Source organism: Castor canadensis, chromosome 6, assembly GCF_047511655.1.
Source record: "Castor canadensis chromosome 6, mCasCan1.hap1v2, whole genome shotgun sequence".
NCBI classification, from domain to species: Eukaryota; Metazoa; Chordata; class Mammalia; order Rodentia; family Castoridae; genus Castor; species Castor canadensis.
Genome location: NC_133391.1, coordinates 73,502,539 through 73,520,593, shown reverse-complemented (window position 1 = coordinate 73,520,593; position 18,055 = coordinate 73,502,539). Strand labels below are relative to the sequence as shown.

General features: G+C 40.1%; 1 protein-coding gene across 2 annotated transcripts in view; it reads right to left on the bottom strand.

Moving 5' to 3' along the window:
- Positions 1-4,804: 4,804 nt before the first annotated feature.
- The window catches only part of Grxcr2 (glutaredoxin and cysteine rich domain containing 2), a 55,354-nt gene continuing 42,103 nt past the window's right edge, over positions 4,805-18,055 (bottom strand). The window contains exons 2-4 of one of the 2 annotated variants that reach the window (XM_074075334.1): positions 17,401-17,653; positions 11,829-12,056; positions 4,805-6,032 (exon numbers count right to left, since the gene is read on the bottom strand). In XM_074075334.1, the coding sequence (XP_073931435.1) occupies positions 5,850-6,032; positions 11,829-12,056; positions 17,401-17,653 (664 nt within the window). In that variant the 3' untranslated portion in view covers positions 4,805-5,849. Of the gene's footprint in view, positions 6,033-11,828; positions 12,057-17,400; positions 17,783-18,055 lie in introns of those variants that run through there. The other variant, XM_020162583.2, reaches the window with a different exon arrangement.

Here is an 18,055-nt window from a genome sequence, read left to right as displayed (position 1 = left end):
GAGTCTTTAAAGTCTTTTAAGTATAGGATCATATCATCTGAAAATAGGGAAATGCAGATCAAAACTACATTGAGATTGTATCTCACCCTAGTCAGAATAGTTACCAGGACAAACACAAGAAAAAATGTTGATGAAGATGGGGTGCATAGGTATATGCACTTAGTAGAATGTAAATTAGTTCAGCCACTATGGAAATCAGTATTGTATGAGCTTCCTTGAAAAGCTAAAACTAGAATTCCCATATTATTTTGTTCTACCACTACTAGATAGACACCCAAAGGAATCAAAGTCAGCATACCATAGAGACATCTGTACACAGCAGCACTACTCACAATAGCCAAGTTATGGAATCAGTCTAGGTGCCCATCAATTAATGAATGGGTATATATACACAATGAAGTATTCATCTATAAAGAAGAATAAAATCATGTCACTTGCAAGAAAATGGATAGAACTGGAGAGCATTGTGCTGAATGAAATAAACCAGACTCACAAAGAACTTGTTTCTGTCATATGTAGAATCTAAAAAAAAAAAAAAAGAAAGACATGGAAATAAAAAAGGGGACTATTAGGGGATAGGAAGTGAACCAATAGGGCTCTAGAGGGAATAAGTGTGCTTAAATAGTGAGGCAAATACAATCAAAGTACCTTATATGTAAATATAAAGATGTCATAATGAAATCCATTGTTTTGTACAATTAATATACACTGATAAAAATGAACAGGAGTAAACTAAGATGGGTTGGCGAAGGAGAAGGATGAACCAGCAGGATGGCTCCAGTGGCTAGCACAGTAAGCAAAAGAGGTCTTGCTAAGGGGTCTCATTATTCCCTTATACCTTCAACCCCCAGGAATGTGCCCCATTTTCAGTAAAGTTTGTTACTTCCACAATTGCCTGGTAAGGCCAGGTGTTTGTAAGGATCATCAGTTTCTCATCACTGTGACAAAATACCTGGCATAAACAACTTGAAGGATGAGAGATTTATTTTAGCTCAGGGTTTCAGAGGTTTCAATCCATGGTCAGCATGCTCCATAACTCTGAGCCTGTGATGAAGCAGAACATTCTGGCAGCAGGAGCATGGTGGAAGAAAGCAGTTTACCTGCTAGCAGCCAAAAAGCAGAGAAACACAAAAAGGGGCAGGGATAAGATATATGTCCCAAGGATATCCCCTGTCCAGTGACCCCTTTTCTCTAACCAGGCTCTACCCCTGAAAGTTTCATCACTTCGCAATAATGCCATCAAATTATGAATCCACCAGTAGATTAATCCACTGATTATGTCAGAGCCTCATGATCCAATCACCTTTCTATGATTGGATCCATCAGTTGGAGACCAAGCCTTCAACACATAAACCCTTTGGGGTCACCCTTTATATCCAAATCATAGCAAGCGAGGGCTACTGTTTACTGTGTATGGATGTGGTAGGAAAAGAAAAAGCATGAGTGGGACTAAGAGGTGATCAGTAAACTGAATTAATTTCATTGCTAAGATGATTAAAGGAGTTGGTAAGTGAAAGTGCTTAGAATCGGGTCTTGCATACAATAAGGCTGGTATGTATTGGTTAAATTAAATAAGTACATTCTGTTCACAGATGCCAAACCAGGGCCAGCTAACCTGGCTAAGCAGAGGAAAATAAAGTCACTGAAGTAGCAATGGATAGCAATACTGTTTCACCAAACTGTAAAGCTAAAATCATTTATGTTGATAGAAGCCTAAGATTGTTATTGCACTAAAAATAAATTCTAATTATTTTTTCATCTTTGTATTCTGAGAGCCTGGCACAAGTGCCTGGAACATAGTGAGAACCAGTAAAATAGTGTTTAGCTGAATAAATGAATAGATAATTTTTTTGAGACAAGGGCTCACATGTAGCCCAGGCTGGCCTTGAACTCAAGATCCTTCTGCCTCAGTCTCACAAGTACTGGAATTACAGGCACATTCCACTATGCCCAGCTAAGTGTAACAGTTTTAAAGTCATACATTCATTTAATTTGTTTTGCGCTTTCAAAGAATATAGAATGATTTTAGTTATAGCATCATGATTATAATACTTTCTAGCACTGAAGGCATTCTTACAGTCCTGGGAGTACCAGTTAGCTAATATTACCCTAAACTACTCCTAACCCCCCCCAATTCACTAGCAAATGTTTGTAGTTCACAAATCAGGAAATGGATATTCTAGTGTAAACTTATTTTACTAGAGGGCAAAGAATTTGGGCATGTATATTCTGCATACCTCTATAAACAATATTTCTAAATGCAAAGGTCAGTAGACAAACTCTGCAGTTCTACTTTCAATACATTCCTCGTTCCACCACTTTTTGCTACATGGGCCCCAGCCAGTAAGAGCTGCCACCAGGATCTTTGCAATCATTCCCACACCGGGCTCTCACTTCCATCCTTGCCCTGTGTTGTCTTCTCTCAGCACAGCAGCCAGAAGAGGCCTGACACATCAGGTCATGATCTTCCTCTGTACAAATACTTAGGTCAATCAACACACAACCAGGAAGACAGAAAACACTAGATATTTCAGACAGAGGGACTATATTACAGGACTTGGTTATGAAGATTCATAATTGTAGGAAGCCACTATCACCCTAGGCTGGAAGAACAAAAAGGAAAGTAGTGTTACCCTGAACCTATATTCAGAGCCACGAAAGCATCTACTGTTGGAACCAAGCTGCCAGAGCCAGGCTGCCAGCTGCTGCTGCATTTAAAGCAGCTGCCCTGTGGGAAAGGCTTCCAGGAACCTGGTCCAAAAAGAGGGAGGCTCTTCCTTCCTCCCATCATGCAATATCCAGCCAGTACTTCTCATTGGCAGAACTTGACAGGAAGCCATCAGGCAAGGGAGTCTGGGAAGTGTAGTTTGCTGGTCTCTTGCCTCAGCATTAGGGGGAGGGCATAGAAGTAGACATGCGGATTGGCTGAAAGTAAGTGCTCTGCACAGCAGTATGCCACAGTAAAGCCCCAGTTCTTATCATGGCTTCTGAAGAGGGCAGTCCCTCATCCAACACACACACACCCCTTCCCTTCTGACCTCATTCTCCCACCTGTCTCCTTGCCTGATTGCTGTAGCCATACTGGCTCTGCACTGACTTCCTTCCTATGAATCCAGCATTTGCTGTTTACTCTGGAGAAATTAACCTTGCCCCAGACACCTTCACAGTTCACCCCTCAACTCTGCTAGGCCTTTACTAAAATGACACCTTTTCAATGGTGCCTCCCTGAATATAAAATTGCAACTACTTCCAACTCTCCAGGCCTTGTAATGTTTTACTTTCCATCGTATATTTTTATCTCTTTTTCTTTTTTGGTGGTCTTAGTCTGAGCTCAGGGCCTTGCACTCACAGACAGGAATTCTATCAGTTGAGCCGTGCCAGCAAATTTTGGCTTTATTTTTTAATAGGGGCTCTCATTTTCACCCAGGCCAGCCTCAGATGGAGATCCTCCTATTGTGCCTCCTGTGTACATGGGATTACAGCAATGAACCACCATGTCTACTTATTCATTGAGATTGGATCTCACTAACTTTTTGCCCAGGCTGGCCTCGTACCAGGATCCTCCTGATCTCCACCTTCCCAGTAGCTGGGATTATAAGAATGAGCCATCTAGTCTAGCTATTTATTCCTTTCTGACACATTATATATTCTTTGTATAGCTTTATTATATATTTGCTATATATATTTATGATATAAATATATAAAATTATCTATCTTTCACCACTAAAACATAAGCACCACAGGGGCCATGCTTTTATCTGTTTTGTCTACTGATTAATCTTTGCTTCTCAATAAATACCTATTGGTAGCCAACAATAACATGTTGTATGCTTAAAAATTGTTAAGAGGAGTGGAAGTCATGGCTCAAGTGGTAGAGCGCCTGCTTAGCAACATAAAGCTGAGTTCAAACCCTAGCACTGCCAAAAACAAAAAAAATTAAGAGGTTAGATGTTTAATGTTCCTATCACAAATAACTAACTGCTGTATGAATAAAATAAATGCTGTCATCAGTGGATATATTTACTATGTGACAAAGTAAAGTAAAGGTGCTGAAGAGCATAGAGTAAGGCAGAGAAGCCAACATGGCTCCCACTACCACTTGGCAGCCTCCCTAAATTCACTCAGGTGGATGGGAGAGTCACTTAGTGGTAGAACATATGGGTTCACTTCCCATCATCAACAACAAAAACAAAATCTAAGGCTAATGAGGTATCTCTTCCATGCGCTGCAAATGCTCCCTGTAACTATCCCATCCAGCATTTGTCACACTGTGTTGTAACTATCTGTTTACATATCCATCTCCTCCACTAAAACTGTAAGATCCGTGATTTCCAAGGCCTCTCTGGGAAACACTGTACCTCAAGCATCTAGCCATACAGGCAGGCAGGGGGGCTCAAACTGTATTTGTGGTCAAATGTCCACATCTAAAAGAAGAATACAATTAAGGGTCTCTTGACATCACTCCTTCCTCTGGTATTCTGGAAACAAAGAAGTCAATAGCTATGAGAAAATAAACAGAGGCAGGAGGTAGTTAAATGCAGATACAAAGGAAGCCAGTGATGAACAGAAGAGAAGACAGTCAAAATCATCATGGCTTCAAAAAAACTTTCTCATCTTTTTTATTAGAAGCATTTATATTACCCAAAAAGCAGTCTACTGTTGAATTATTTTAGCAGCTGAGTATTAGAGAATAACAAACAAATCCTGATAAATTATTAAGGTATTAAATTAAAATCATTATCATAGAAAAGCAGTGCATTTCAATGGATAGCAGATTTTATAGCATCATTCTCACCAGGTACCAGAGGAGAGTGTTAGAGGTACAAAAGTTCATTAACAAAAGTGTTTCCTAATTTTGTAACCAACTTTAAGAGGAGTCATCCTTAGTATGTGTGTTCATAGACAGAAGAAACATAATTGCTAAATACCAGCTTTGGGTAGTTTCCACTCTTAGAGGTTTCCAATAGATACATAAAATATCTGTAGTCCTTTATAAAGAGATTGTGGCTACATTTTTTACTTAAAATAGGTTTGTGTATTTGATAATCCTTCAGAGGCTAGAAGAAGTCCTATTACACACACACACACACACACACACACACACACACACACACTTGAGCACCAAATTTATCTTAAATAGCTTTGACTTGGCTTATAACCTTAGCAGTTAAAGGCACACAAAAATGTTGACCTCATCTTGACCTAAGAAGTAGTATTTCTTGGGTAATTGGGTATTACCCAAGCACATCACACAGGAGAGAATTTGGAAGGGAAGGCCTCCTCAACATGCTTGTCCCTGGAATGAAATTCTGTTTGCTTGTGATGGCCTGCCAGTGCATTCAGTGCATCGTTGGCTAGCCCTTCCCTCTTCTGCTTAATTAGAAATTCAATTTGACCAACGACAATTTCAGATGCATTATAAGCAACAGGAATTCATTTCATCAGAAATCTGCCTTTTTATTCCTTTCTGACTGCATAATTTTGCAAAATAACTCCCAACCAGAAAATGACTTGAACCTGCTGCCTAAAGTGTACATTTATTTGTTCACTGGAGCAAGGAGAAAACTGAGCCAAGTCAAGTGAGATGCATCCACGTGTTCCTGGAAGGATAATTTTAGAACCAGTTTCAAAGCAGACTTTAATTTGAAAATGCCCCCGCTACTCAGACCCAGATGGAGATGTTACCAGCCTCACAAAATGTCATCAAATAATTGAGTTTTGCTATGGTGGAAGTGATTTGCAGCTGCAGTGATTCCCTTGCTGAGAAAGGCAGGGGTGGGGTGGGAAAGTCATTTATTAGGGATCACTTTAGAGAGAGTGGGATAAAAGCAGACAAGCAAAAGCCACAGCTATTGGTTGCAAATGTGGCAAGGCTGCAGGCCATTCTCATTGCAGGCTGGGCACCTCAGGGCCCGATAGGACTCCTTAAATCTGTTTGCCAGCATTGAGAACTTGCTGCCGTGGCACAGAGAGCAGGTGGCACTGCCCGACCCCCGGCAGTGAAGACAGTTGTCCTCAGGAAGCTTTCCATCCTGCAAGACACAGGTCAGGCTTTAGTTAGAGCAGCAGTTCAAGTTCACTGTTCACACGCAGGTCAAAATAGCACTGGGCCTCTGCAAAGACTGGAGCAGAATTGGAGACAAATGCTTCCCACAAATGTCAATGAGGGACGCAGAGTAACCACAGCAATTTTATCAGAGGATTTCTCCACTAACAACTCAACACAACATCTTCTGTCACCACATCTGGCATTCTGAGACTTACATTCTTCACTGCCCTTGTTACCATCTGACATGTCATACCTGTAAGCTCATTATGGGTCAGGATTTTATTTTCCTCATTGCCAAATACTAAAAATAAACCATTGTAACAAGCCTGATAGATGTCAGGTGCTTTTCTAAGGGCTTTCTATGTATCAGCCCATCTAAACATCACAACATCTCAGTGAAATAGTATGAGTGAAATAGTATGAAATAGGAAAATGAGATACTGAGAAGTTCATTGCAATGTCACACACACAGTGTGGGAGAAGAGGGGCAGGATCAATCCCAAGGGCTGCGCACCAGACTTCATGCTTCTAATAACTACAGACACAGCCCCTTGTTGCGGTTATACAACCACTGCAGTGCTGAAGAAAGAGTGTTTCTTACAACTGGAAGACTAAGTGGGTAAATGAATCAGTGTTACGAGCCATCAAAGATTAGCTCTAAAATTCTCATAATATTTTATTCCTTTTGAGAATGGTAGAAAGTTCAGTGGCTAAGGGCTCTGAGTTCTAGACTAGGATTAAGACCACTATCTGACATCAATTCTGCAACCTGTACACTTCCCTTAGCCTCTCCTAATCTGATTCTCTACCTGTGAAATGGTAATGACAATGCTTACCCTTGAGTAGCTGGAACATTAAGGGAGAGAATATATGTAAATGTAATATCCTTTGCAGATAACAGGTTCCCCATCAATGTTAGATCCCCTCAAAGCCTTGCCAGTAAGTCTCCAGTCCTTCACTTTCCCACTCCAAAAAAATGCCTCTAGGTATGTTCTTCCCCTAAGACATCACAAAGAAATTGGCAGCTTCACACTCCTCATAAACTGATTCTGCCAAGAAATAAAGGGCAATACCAGGAAGCCTTGCCCACCTTCCCACTGCACTGCCTGTAGCCTTCAGGTCTCATATTGGATGCCCTTGCTAACTACACAGGAAGCTCCCTGGCTCATGCCTGTTCTCCATCACTTCTAGACATCTAGTGCTGTGCCTAACACAATATTTATTGTTTACATATTGACCTCCACATAAATACAACAATGATGTCTAGGGAACCCTTCCTGATTATTTGTTGTTGTTTGTTTTGTTTTGTTTTTGACAATACTGGGGTTTGAACTCAGGGGGCTTGCATTTGCTACACAAATGCTGTACCACTTGAGCCACTCCTTCAGCACCCCAGTTCCCATTCTTCAATCCCAGGAACTAACAAGATGGCTGGAGCTACTGGGTTGCTCCATCCAATTAACAGGGCTTCTTTTTTGTTTTGGTTTTTTTCACTGCTGGGGATTGAACCCTGGGCCTTACCGATGGCAGGCAGAATTCTACCACTGAGCCACACCCCCAGCCCTAACATACTTCCTTCTGCAACCCAAGCATAAGAAAAACATCTCTGAAAAGGGAAGCCTAAGATTTGCAAACAGCATTATGTCTTGCAAAGTGCCGAGGAAGGGATTACATTTTACTTACTCTGTTAGAGAATGAAAGTGAATACCCAAACTCATGTCTTTGCATCTTGTATTAATAGTCTATTGATTTGGGGCATATGTTAACAATGAAGAAATCTGTTTTCTTCTCTTAAAGTGTTCAAAATAAATGTATTTGCCAAAATATTCTTAAAGCAAACTGTTATGTTCCATTTTCTGCCAAGTCTAGTATGTTTCATCTTATACTCAATTCCAATTAGATCTTAATGACGTAAGTCAACATTGCCAAAGAAAGTATAGTAAAATACATCCATAATGTTATACGTGTGACCCAAAAATTCATTTGCATGAAGTGCCAGGTCAGAGATTGAAAGGTTTATGCATAAGAAAGGTTAGAGCATAAGAGCAAGTCTTCAGTCAAATGGTATCTAATGTCACATGTTTCTGGCTTAGCACTGTCTGTCACCCTCAACATAACTCTTTTTAATCATTCAGTTAATTCAACATTACATTACAAGGCTGTAAAATATAAGTCCCTTTCTTCCTTTCTAAGTAATTTTTATGGGGTTTTTTTTTTTGAGACAGTGTTTTGCTATATACCTCAGGCTGTCCCTGAACTCACTATGTATCCCAGGCTGACCTCAAACTTTTGATCCTCCTGTCTCAGATTCCTGAATGCTGGAATTACAGACATGTACCACTGCACCTGACCTTTTTTTCAGTAACTTATAAAAAAAACTTCTCCAAATATTTAATGGGAGGACGTAAAACATAGTTGCCTAGCCCAGTTTAGGTTCTCTAACCTGGCAGTCCCATTCAATCCACCTCCTACTAGGTCTGTGACCAAGGAGAGGGGCTTTAGCATTCATTGCAGACACACAGATTTTCGTAGCCCTAAAGACAATCACAGCAGTAGTCCAGAGATGGCATAGCAAAGTAAGATTGGTAGACAGATAGGCCTAAATTTGACTACTGGCTCTACTGACTTCTAGCAAGTTACTTAATCTCTCTGAGCCTCAGCTTCCCCAGCTGAACAATTGAGACTATTAGCAACACCTGCTTCACAGGGTCCTTGTGAGAATAAAATGGACTTGTGAGAATAAAAAGGATTGAGCATGGTACCTGGCTATTGTGAGCCCTTATACATGTTAGCTATTATTATTATTATTATTATTATTATTATTATTATTATCTCAAAGGTGAGATCACATAAAGCATTAAAAAACCCAGATAATTTATAGCCTCAAGTCCACTGAGCACAAAGCCGGAATTTCCCCCTTGCACATTTTATGGGGGCTCAATTCAATTATTCTTCTCCCGTTCTTTTATACTTGATGTAGAGGTTCAAGTGTGACTGTGCTTTCAGCCTTGCCCTGCTCTTTCACCAGGCTCACTGCTTCCCATGCTGTGTAACAGAACAAAGAGCCCCTTGGTCAGAAGAGGCTCCTTTACGTTCTTCGACCCTCTCTTTTAGAATAAAACTTATCTGGGCATTTATTGAATGAGGGATTGGGCAAACAAATAGCAATTTAAAGCAGAGTTTAAAGGACAGACAAGTAGAGTATAACCTTTTATGGCAATCTGCTGCTGCACAGCTCTGCCCTAGTTTGCAGCACTCTATCTAGAAAACACGGATCCTTCTGAATTGAATTTAAAGGTAATTGTCATATCAGGCCTCTGTTTGCTTTTTTCACTCAGGCCTGCAGTCTGACCCGCATTTTACCATTTCTGGCCCTCTTCTGAAAAAATGTGCTCCTACAGGCTACAGTAGGTTAGAAGAAATAATGACATTAAAGAATTTTAAAGTGGTAAGGAAATGCTTCCCATTGCAATATTCAACCACCTGCCTGCTGCCATGTTAGGTTCTTAATAGTTCTGTGTAGAAGACAAGAGAAGCAATGGCAGAATTCGTACTACCTGCCGGCATTTTGGCCCCAAATTCCAACTCTTTCCATGAACATTTAAACAATAGCTACTGAGTGGCTATTATATACCAGGATCTATTTTTCCGATCTGGGAATTACGATGTTGCACACAACATGGCTTTCCCAGAGACCAACTCCTAGTGGGTAAGAGCATAATAAGGGTAACACTACAAGTGTGAGGAGAGGTACAGGGTCCTCTTACAGATCTATCCTGGAGGACTCTAGCTTGGGGAAGGTAGGGAATATCCCTCAGAGAGGGTGATGCCTGCCCTGTGATCTCAAGAGCTGAAGGCAAGCTGGGCATCAGTGGCTACTGCCTATAATCCTAGCTATGTAGGAGACTGAGATCAGGAGGATCATTGTTGGAGGCCAGCCCAGGCAAATAGTTCAAGAGACCACTATCTTTAAATATAATCAGAGCAAAATGGGCTGGAAATGTGGCTCAAGTGGTAGAGTGACTACTTTGTAAATGCAAAGCAAAGCTCTGAGTTCAAACCCCAGTTTCACAAAAAAAAAAAAAAAGAGGAAGAAGAACTGAAGGCAAAGTGGGGTGGACCTAGAGGATATTTCAGGCAGAGGGGATTTGCCTTCGGTTGGAAAAAACACAAGAGGAATGTATAGATGTGCCATGTGTCTGGGGAAAGATGTGTAAGAGATGAGGCTGTAGAAGCCAACAGTGGCCAGGCTACCTGGGGCTAGAACAAGGATGGAGTTTGGGTCTTATCCCAAGCCGTGAGAGGACATTGAAAGCTTTCGGGGATGGGAAGTTTGTGGGGGGGGGGGTGACAGAATCAGATTTTCATGGCAAGAATATTTTATCGAGTGTGAGATCTGCTTAGAAAAAGATGAGTACATGTGAATGAAACTTGGAGGCTTTTCCTAGAGTCTGGGTGGCTTGTGCTCTAGTGAGGGGATGGAGGTGGGGAAGGAGGACAGAAGAGAGTGGGTTCTAGAGAAGCTGTGAAGAGTTAGGAATATGTGCAAGGCAAGAGACATGAGACACCAGGGAGTCTAAGGCACCTTGGTCTAAGGTCATCACTTCCTATCTCTTCACCTAACGCTCCCAGAAGACGGACATCACTGAGGCTCCAGGAAGCCCTCACTCATTTTCCATGGCAACCTGTGGGAAATCAGAATGGGTCCCACAGAAAGCTTTAAGTCCCAAAAGATGAACAAAGAGCTAAGAGAAAATGCATTTTGTTAACTGAGTTTTTACTCTCTTAGCTTAAAATCACCAAAATTTCCTCCACACCCCAAACCTCACACTGTATTAATGCGTACCAGCACTCTTTCTCCTTGTCTGAGCAATGGTTTCCAAAGTCACACTCCTCCAAGAACAGGGGGAAGGGAGGTGGCATTATAAGTACATTTGCTTTTATCTAAAAATAGGCATAATAAGCTTTAATAATATTTTTAAAGATATTTTTATACAAATTTTTTTGGATGGGAACTCAGGGCTTCACACTTGCAAACCAAGTACTCTATCACTTGAGCCTCACCTCCAGTCCATTTTGCTCTGGTCATTTTGGAGGTGGGGTCTCTTGAACTATTTGCCTGGGCTAAGTAACTGGGATTACAGACATGAGTCACCTGCAGCCAGCTTATACTAATTTGTAATACACTGGTTGACACTGGAACTCCCCCCATAGGTCAGGTAGGACCTAGACAAGAGTGACGTCTCTGCCACTTAAGATACCCTAGAGTAAGTGTGACATTCAGTGTTGCTGACAGTAGCATGCAGCTCACTCGCAGTAGACTGCAACACACTGCAGTTTACTTGTATCTGTTCTTGAGGGTGTACAAATAGTGTTGCTTAGTTTTAACAAAATTAATCTGCAAAATTGTCACATGACTTTACACTGTGTTTTCACCCATGGTGGATTAAAGATAACACTAATAACAGAAGTACAAGAAAAGGACAGAGTGGCTGTTCAGAAGCCACTTTGCCCAGAGACTACAATAAATGCCTAGTTAGATATGAAAAGAAGTTATGCAAAAATTTAAAATTATGCATATTTGAAATATGAACTTATAACTGCTGTCACTAACATGCCATTGAAATATAATGAACATTAAAAATTCTTCACATCTTTACTATTTAGGCATCTTAAGCATTCATATTCAAAAGTTTTGCCTAGTAGCATAATCAAAACAATTTGGAGACCATTGCTGTAGGGCCAGTCCCCAGTGGGACAGTCTAGCGCTGTGACGCACCTGTGTGTACTGATTATGGGGAAGTGTGCTTTCTGTCTCTGGGAGAGACACGTGGCTCTGGTCCCTGTCTCCATAGCTTTCTTCTTTGCTCATCAGAGACTCTTCCTCAGCCTCCTCTTCCTTCTGGAGAATTTTCCTCATGAAGTCCCTCTTGTCCATCGGGGTGCGAATGATTTTCAGATTGTTTGTGTAGATGATAATCTTTCCAAAATCTATAATAGGTGGGGGCTAGAGAAACAGAAGGAGCATGAAACCTTCACTGTCAGTCACCAAATGCAGGTTACAGACCTGTGCAACATCCCAGGAAATTAGAGAGAAGAGCATTCCACCCTCCAACACTGGTGATCCCATCAGACCCCAAGGCAATGGTTAATTTCATGACTTGTTTACTCTTTCTGAAAGCCAAAGAAACCAGTTTCCTTCTTCTACTATTTTTTTTTTTTAGTGGGATTGGGGTTTGAACTCAGTTCTACCACTTGAGCCATACCTCTAGTCACTTTGCTCTGTTTAATTTGGAAATGGAGTCTCACAAACTATTTGCCTTGGCTGGTCTCAAACCAAGATCCTCTCAATCTCAGCCTCCCAAGTAGATAGGATTACAGGCATGAGCCACTGGAGCCCAGCTTATCCTCCCCAAATACCAAATGCACCTACGTATATTAAATATATGTCATTATATCAATGGATGTCAAATATATCAATATATAACCTGCTATAAATTATTTTTTCATTATCCATATAATATTAAAATATTTTTATGTTAATTTACTGCTAAATTATCATCTTAATTTATGATTCCTGCTATGGATTTTTTTGTGCGTTACTTAATGATATGCTCAGAAATAAATTTGGATTACTGATATGATCCACAGGATAAATGAACCTTGAGAGAATTTTTTTTTTTTTTTGCAGTACTGGAGTTTAAATTCAGGGCTTTGCACTTGCTAGACAGGTGCTCTACCACCTGAGTCATACCTCCAGCTCATACATTTGGACACTACTGTAATGCAGTAGAGAAACCTACAGACTGGAAGTACAGCTTAGTTGCATAAACTTGCAAAGCATTGTGAGGCCCTGGCTTCAATCAAAGGAGGAGGGGAAAGAGGAGAAAGGAGGAAGTGGAGGAGGAAAAAGGAGAAGAAAGGAAATGAAGCAGAACAAGGAGGAGGAGGCAGAAGATGAAGCGGGGAGGGAACAAGAAACTTGAGACTTGAGCAGTAAATATTTAGGAATTACTTGACCAAGAATGCATATTTCTACCCAGTTAAGGCAGTTTGGAGGAAAACAGCATTGAATAACAATTCTTATTGTGAAATAAAAGAGAGTGGTGCACCTTTCAGGACTCCAGTTTGCTCATCTGGGTATCAGCTGACATCCAGCTGGTAGGCACTGTCATAACTAAGCTAGCTATTAAAACAAAGAAACGTTTCTACATTGGGTGGTTAACTGGTGCTGACCTGAGACTCCTGGATGCCCACCAGTTACCCAACCTCCCATCAGGGAGTCTCTAACATCACCAAACCCAGTAATAGAGGAGTTAATGCTTAGGACCTAACTCTGTGCTAGCTTCTGTACTGACAGTGCAATGTTCCTGAGGTTAAACATTTTGACTCTTATATCTCAGCTAATGATATCAACTTGTGAGAATAGAAGATGCTATAAAAAATACATAAAACATGGTTCAGAAAAGCTGGAGCTAATATCAACTGTGGGCATTGTTACTGATGATTTTATTTAAACTATTCTTCAGTATTTATGCACACTACTGCTACACAACTAAATACCTATGAAAGAACAATTTTTCTTGTAGAACTGCATAAACCAAATCTATTTAGGTTCAATAGTTAAATAATCTCATATTTAATGCTTTCATGTATCTAGTCCAAACCTGATGTGAGCAAGACTTCAATATTCAAGTTTCCTTCCTTGAAACAGTCATGGAGTTTTCAATAATTATTTATCAAGCCACAAGCTTCCTATCTGGTCCTCTTTTCTTTCTCTTCAAAGGATCATGTAGCAGCTTCCATTTCCTATTGTTTTATGCACACTGGATTCTTGTTTCACACTCTGGACTATCAGTTTCTGAACATTGGAAGATAAGGATGGTGGTACTTTTGGAAGGTTCCATTTCTACTTCCAGTAATAGCCAAAGGGGTTCAGTTACTAGGAAGCTTTTTCATATCTATAGCTGTTTTTCTTTTCTTTCCTTTTCTTTTTTGAAGACAAACTCTCAATGTACTAAGAGAATCTAAGATCACCTGCTTCAATCCCCTGCCTCTAAGCTGGTCAATGTCTAATATATCCAGAGAAGTAAATTTTTTTACTCTGAAAAATGGAGGGTCCCAAGTCACCTTGAAGGTGTATTTAGGTTTCAGTCATCTTGACAGCCAAATTCTTCCTTGTGTTTAAGGAAACTCCCTGGGTGTAACTGAAGTTCACATTATCTAGTTACATCCAATTACCTGTGAGGAACACCCACTCTTGCATTATAGAGGGCCAGGATAGAGTCAGGAATTTTTCCATTCCTTCCATAGAGTCCAGAATGGCAACGTATGTGTTTGAGCATTTGTGAAAACTCTGGTTTCTGTGACAACATGCCTACAGATTGCCATTAAGACATGATTAAACTTTCTCGTTGCTACTTTCAAATGAAGAAATGCCTTATAGTGTACTAAAAATTTAATGGGCTTTGCAGACAGACAGACTAAATTCAAATTATCTTCAAATGTCTATTTGACAACTGTGTGAGACACGCGAGTCATTTAACACCATGAATTTCTGGTTTCTCAATTTGTAAAACTCTTTCTTATAGAACTATTGTGAAGATAAAATTATGTAAAACATGCATATCAAGTGGATATTCAGCAAATGTTACTCTCCCTTTCCCCTTTTTTTTTATAAATCTTACAAATTTCAGTCAGTTTTAATTCCTTAAAATATTTTTATTATTTATAACCACTTTCTCTTCTTACCACATAAAATAAAAAAGACTCAATGCTTCTTTGGTAAGAACCTGCTCATTATCATAATGGTAGGTAATATTTGCTGAACACATCAAGGTGCCAAGCACAACATTTTATGCATATTTTCTTTTTTAATTGCCATAACAATCCTCTGTCACACTCAGGTCATGGGTAATGATATTGACATTCAGCAAAGTTAACTAGTTTGCCCAAGCTCATAGTGAGTGGTTATAACCGGGTATCAATACCAGGTTTGACTGACATCAGAAAACCTGCCTTATTATTATTATAAAATATACATAAGATAAAATTTATTTTAACCCTTTCTAAGTGTAGAGTTCAGTGGCATTAAGTACATTCATAGTGCAACCATAACCACCAACCATTTCCAGAACCTTTTCTTCTTCCCAAGCTGAAACTCTGAATCATTCATAATAACTCCTTGCTCTCCTCTACCTCCAGCACCACCTGGCAACCCACTACTGCATGTCTCGATGAATTGGGTTATCCCAGCTACATCGTGTAAGTGGAATTATACAATGTTTGCTTTTTTGTGGGTGGCTATTTCATTTAGCTTACTGTCTTCAGGATTCATCAATGTTGTAGCATGTCAAATTTTTCTTTCTTTCTATGGTAGAATACATAAATACATTTTGCTTATCCATTCACCAGTTGGTGGACATTTAAGTTGTTTCTACCTTTATGCAATTGTGAATTGCTACGTACACTGGGGTATAAATATCTATTCAAGTTCAGAGTCCTTCCTTTGGATCACTGCACTTAACTGCTACCCAATGTGGTATGATAGCCAGTGTTTACTAGGGGTTATCTTACAATTGGATTGGCTATCAAATAATCATTATTTTCCAGCTTTTGTTTTCTTTTCTTCAAAAATACCACATTGACAAATTGTTTCAGTGTGTGGAAATACATAAATCCATCATGGCTCCTCCCATATCCAGAGATGTGGCACTTAATCAAGCAACAAGAAAACAAGGATAATGAAACCAAGCAGGAACCAAATCTTCAGCATGGCCTCTGGAGGACTGTGTTTTAACCAGCTGAGCCATGCTGCCATGAAGGTTCATTTTCTGGCTTCGTAAATCCACATCAAATCACACATTACTAAAATGCCAGATTTGGCACTTGACCTATGCAGCAGCCCCAAATTATCTACCATGGCCTTATATAATGCTTGTTTGAACTACAACTTTGTAAATACCACCTTACAAATACAACATAATTGAAAAGGAACACTGAAAGTATAAAACTTAGCTGAACACCTAGGACATAATAAGGACTCAATAAATGGTACATATTATAATAATCATCATTATTTTGTGATGATCTTGTTCTTTAAAAAGAAGCATGCCAGCAAAACTGCACAGGAAATTAGAAGATCTGGATCCTTATTCTGACTTAGCACCTAAGACCCTTGTAATAATGGGTGGCTCTCTTATCATTTTGGCACACAATTTTCCTTATCTGCAAAGTGGAAATGATCCTATGTTTCTTATGTCCCTTAGGTTAAGGTAAAACCCAATGTGACAGACATAGATGGAATTGATATGTGCCAGCACTTTGTAACACATAAGGCACTCCACTGACATGTGGAGGGTTTATTCCAGCCCCTTCCTGTCCCTCAAAGAAACCTGGTATTAATTTTAGTAATTGTAGACATGCCTATAATTATATTTTTACTAACGCCAACAAGTCCAATACATTTGTCTGCAAGAAATGTATTATCTATCTTCTTAGAAAATTAACAATAAAGATGATTAGAGAGTAATTATCTGAACTTCACTTTAAAGAAGAGTCTATAAAAGGAAAAAAGTGTTCATGTCTCCACTGGCATGAGCATATACACATCTCCTATGAATTTTGGAAATCAATTAGTGTTTTCCAGATTTCTCTAGCTGGAAACAAAATCATGCATGGGCTTTTGATTATCCATGGTACCCAAGAAGATGATTGAAATTCACAGATAAAGCACCTGCTGCAGTTACGCTGCTGGCTCCCCAGGTAATATCTGCTTTTGCTGACTTGCTTTGTCATCTCTTCCCAGGCTTCCAACTACCCAGACTTCATACCAATGAGCATTGGAAAGGCAAAAATTAATAAATGGACAAAGATCCTTACAAGCAGGCAGTAGGAAGATGATGGGGGAAAATCAAGACATGATTTTCACGAGCTGGATAACTGACTAGAATAAAAGGAGCACCTTCAAACATTCAGTTCTTTCAGCAAACAAAATGACCTACTGTGGCATAAAATTCTAAAACAGTCTGGCAATCTGAAAAATCACTGCACCTCTATTCAATTTACACACTGAGAAAACTCAGCCAAAGACCCAATTAAAACATATTACCTTGGATGGAATTCATTTGAACACTATTTGTGCTCATTGCACTTTCCAATGAGTAGTCAACAGCATGTTATTTCTGTCCCAGAAATATTATTTTAATAATGGCTTCCCATTTGGTGCACCTATAGCTCTGGCACCTATAGCTGAGCATGAGCAAAATACAAATCTGAAGCATGTGAGTGTTTCTCTAAACACATTTTAGGAAGCCCTATCCTTAAAGCCTAAAACCACAAACAATACCAACCTTATGGTCATTCGCCTTGTAATCATTGAACAGACGCTGGCTGCCCGCCAGAGTGTATGCGCTGCCTTCTCTGTACACGCTGATTCTCTGGGCAGTCAGCTTAGGGGAGTACAGTGGGAGCTTGGGGGGCTCCCCAGACCCATAAACGCCATCCATTGGTTCAAGGGCCTCCTGGAGAAAACTGTGAGGGTATTCTTCTTTTGGCGACTCTAATTCCTGCCCATCTTCAAAGACCTGCTTCAACACTCGGCCACTGTAGGAGGAGGAGATTTTAAATCGGACTTTCCGGGGTTTCTCCTCGCTCTTCTGATTCAACTTCTTCTCAGGGTCCTCCATCAGAGGAAGGCTTACCCTGCCGTTTCCAGGCTTCCGTGAAACCTGGGGCTCTGAGAAAAAGACATTTTATTTTCTCTCCTCCTACATATGATTAATTCACGTTGGTGCTGGGGTATGCTCAGTTACAGCAACTGACACCCACACATTAAATATTGATAGACCCTCCTGAAGTCAGCTGATCATGGGCTCATGGAGAGGATGGAACCTAAGACAAAACTGGTTCCCCTCCTAATCCCAAGCTCACCCATACCTTCACCCCAACCCTGGCTTTTCTTAACCTGAAGATGCATAAGTAATAAACACTGAATAAGTGCCAGTC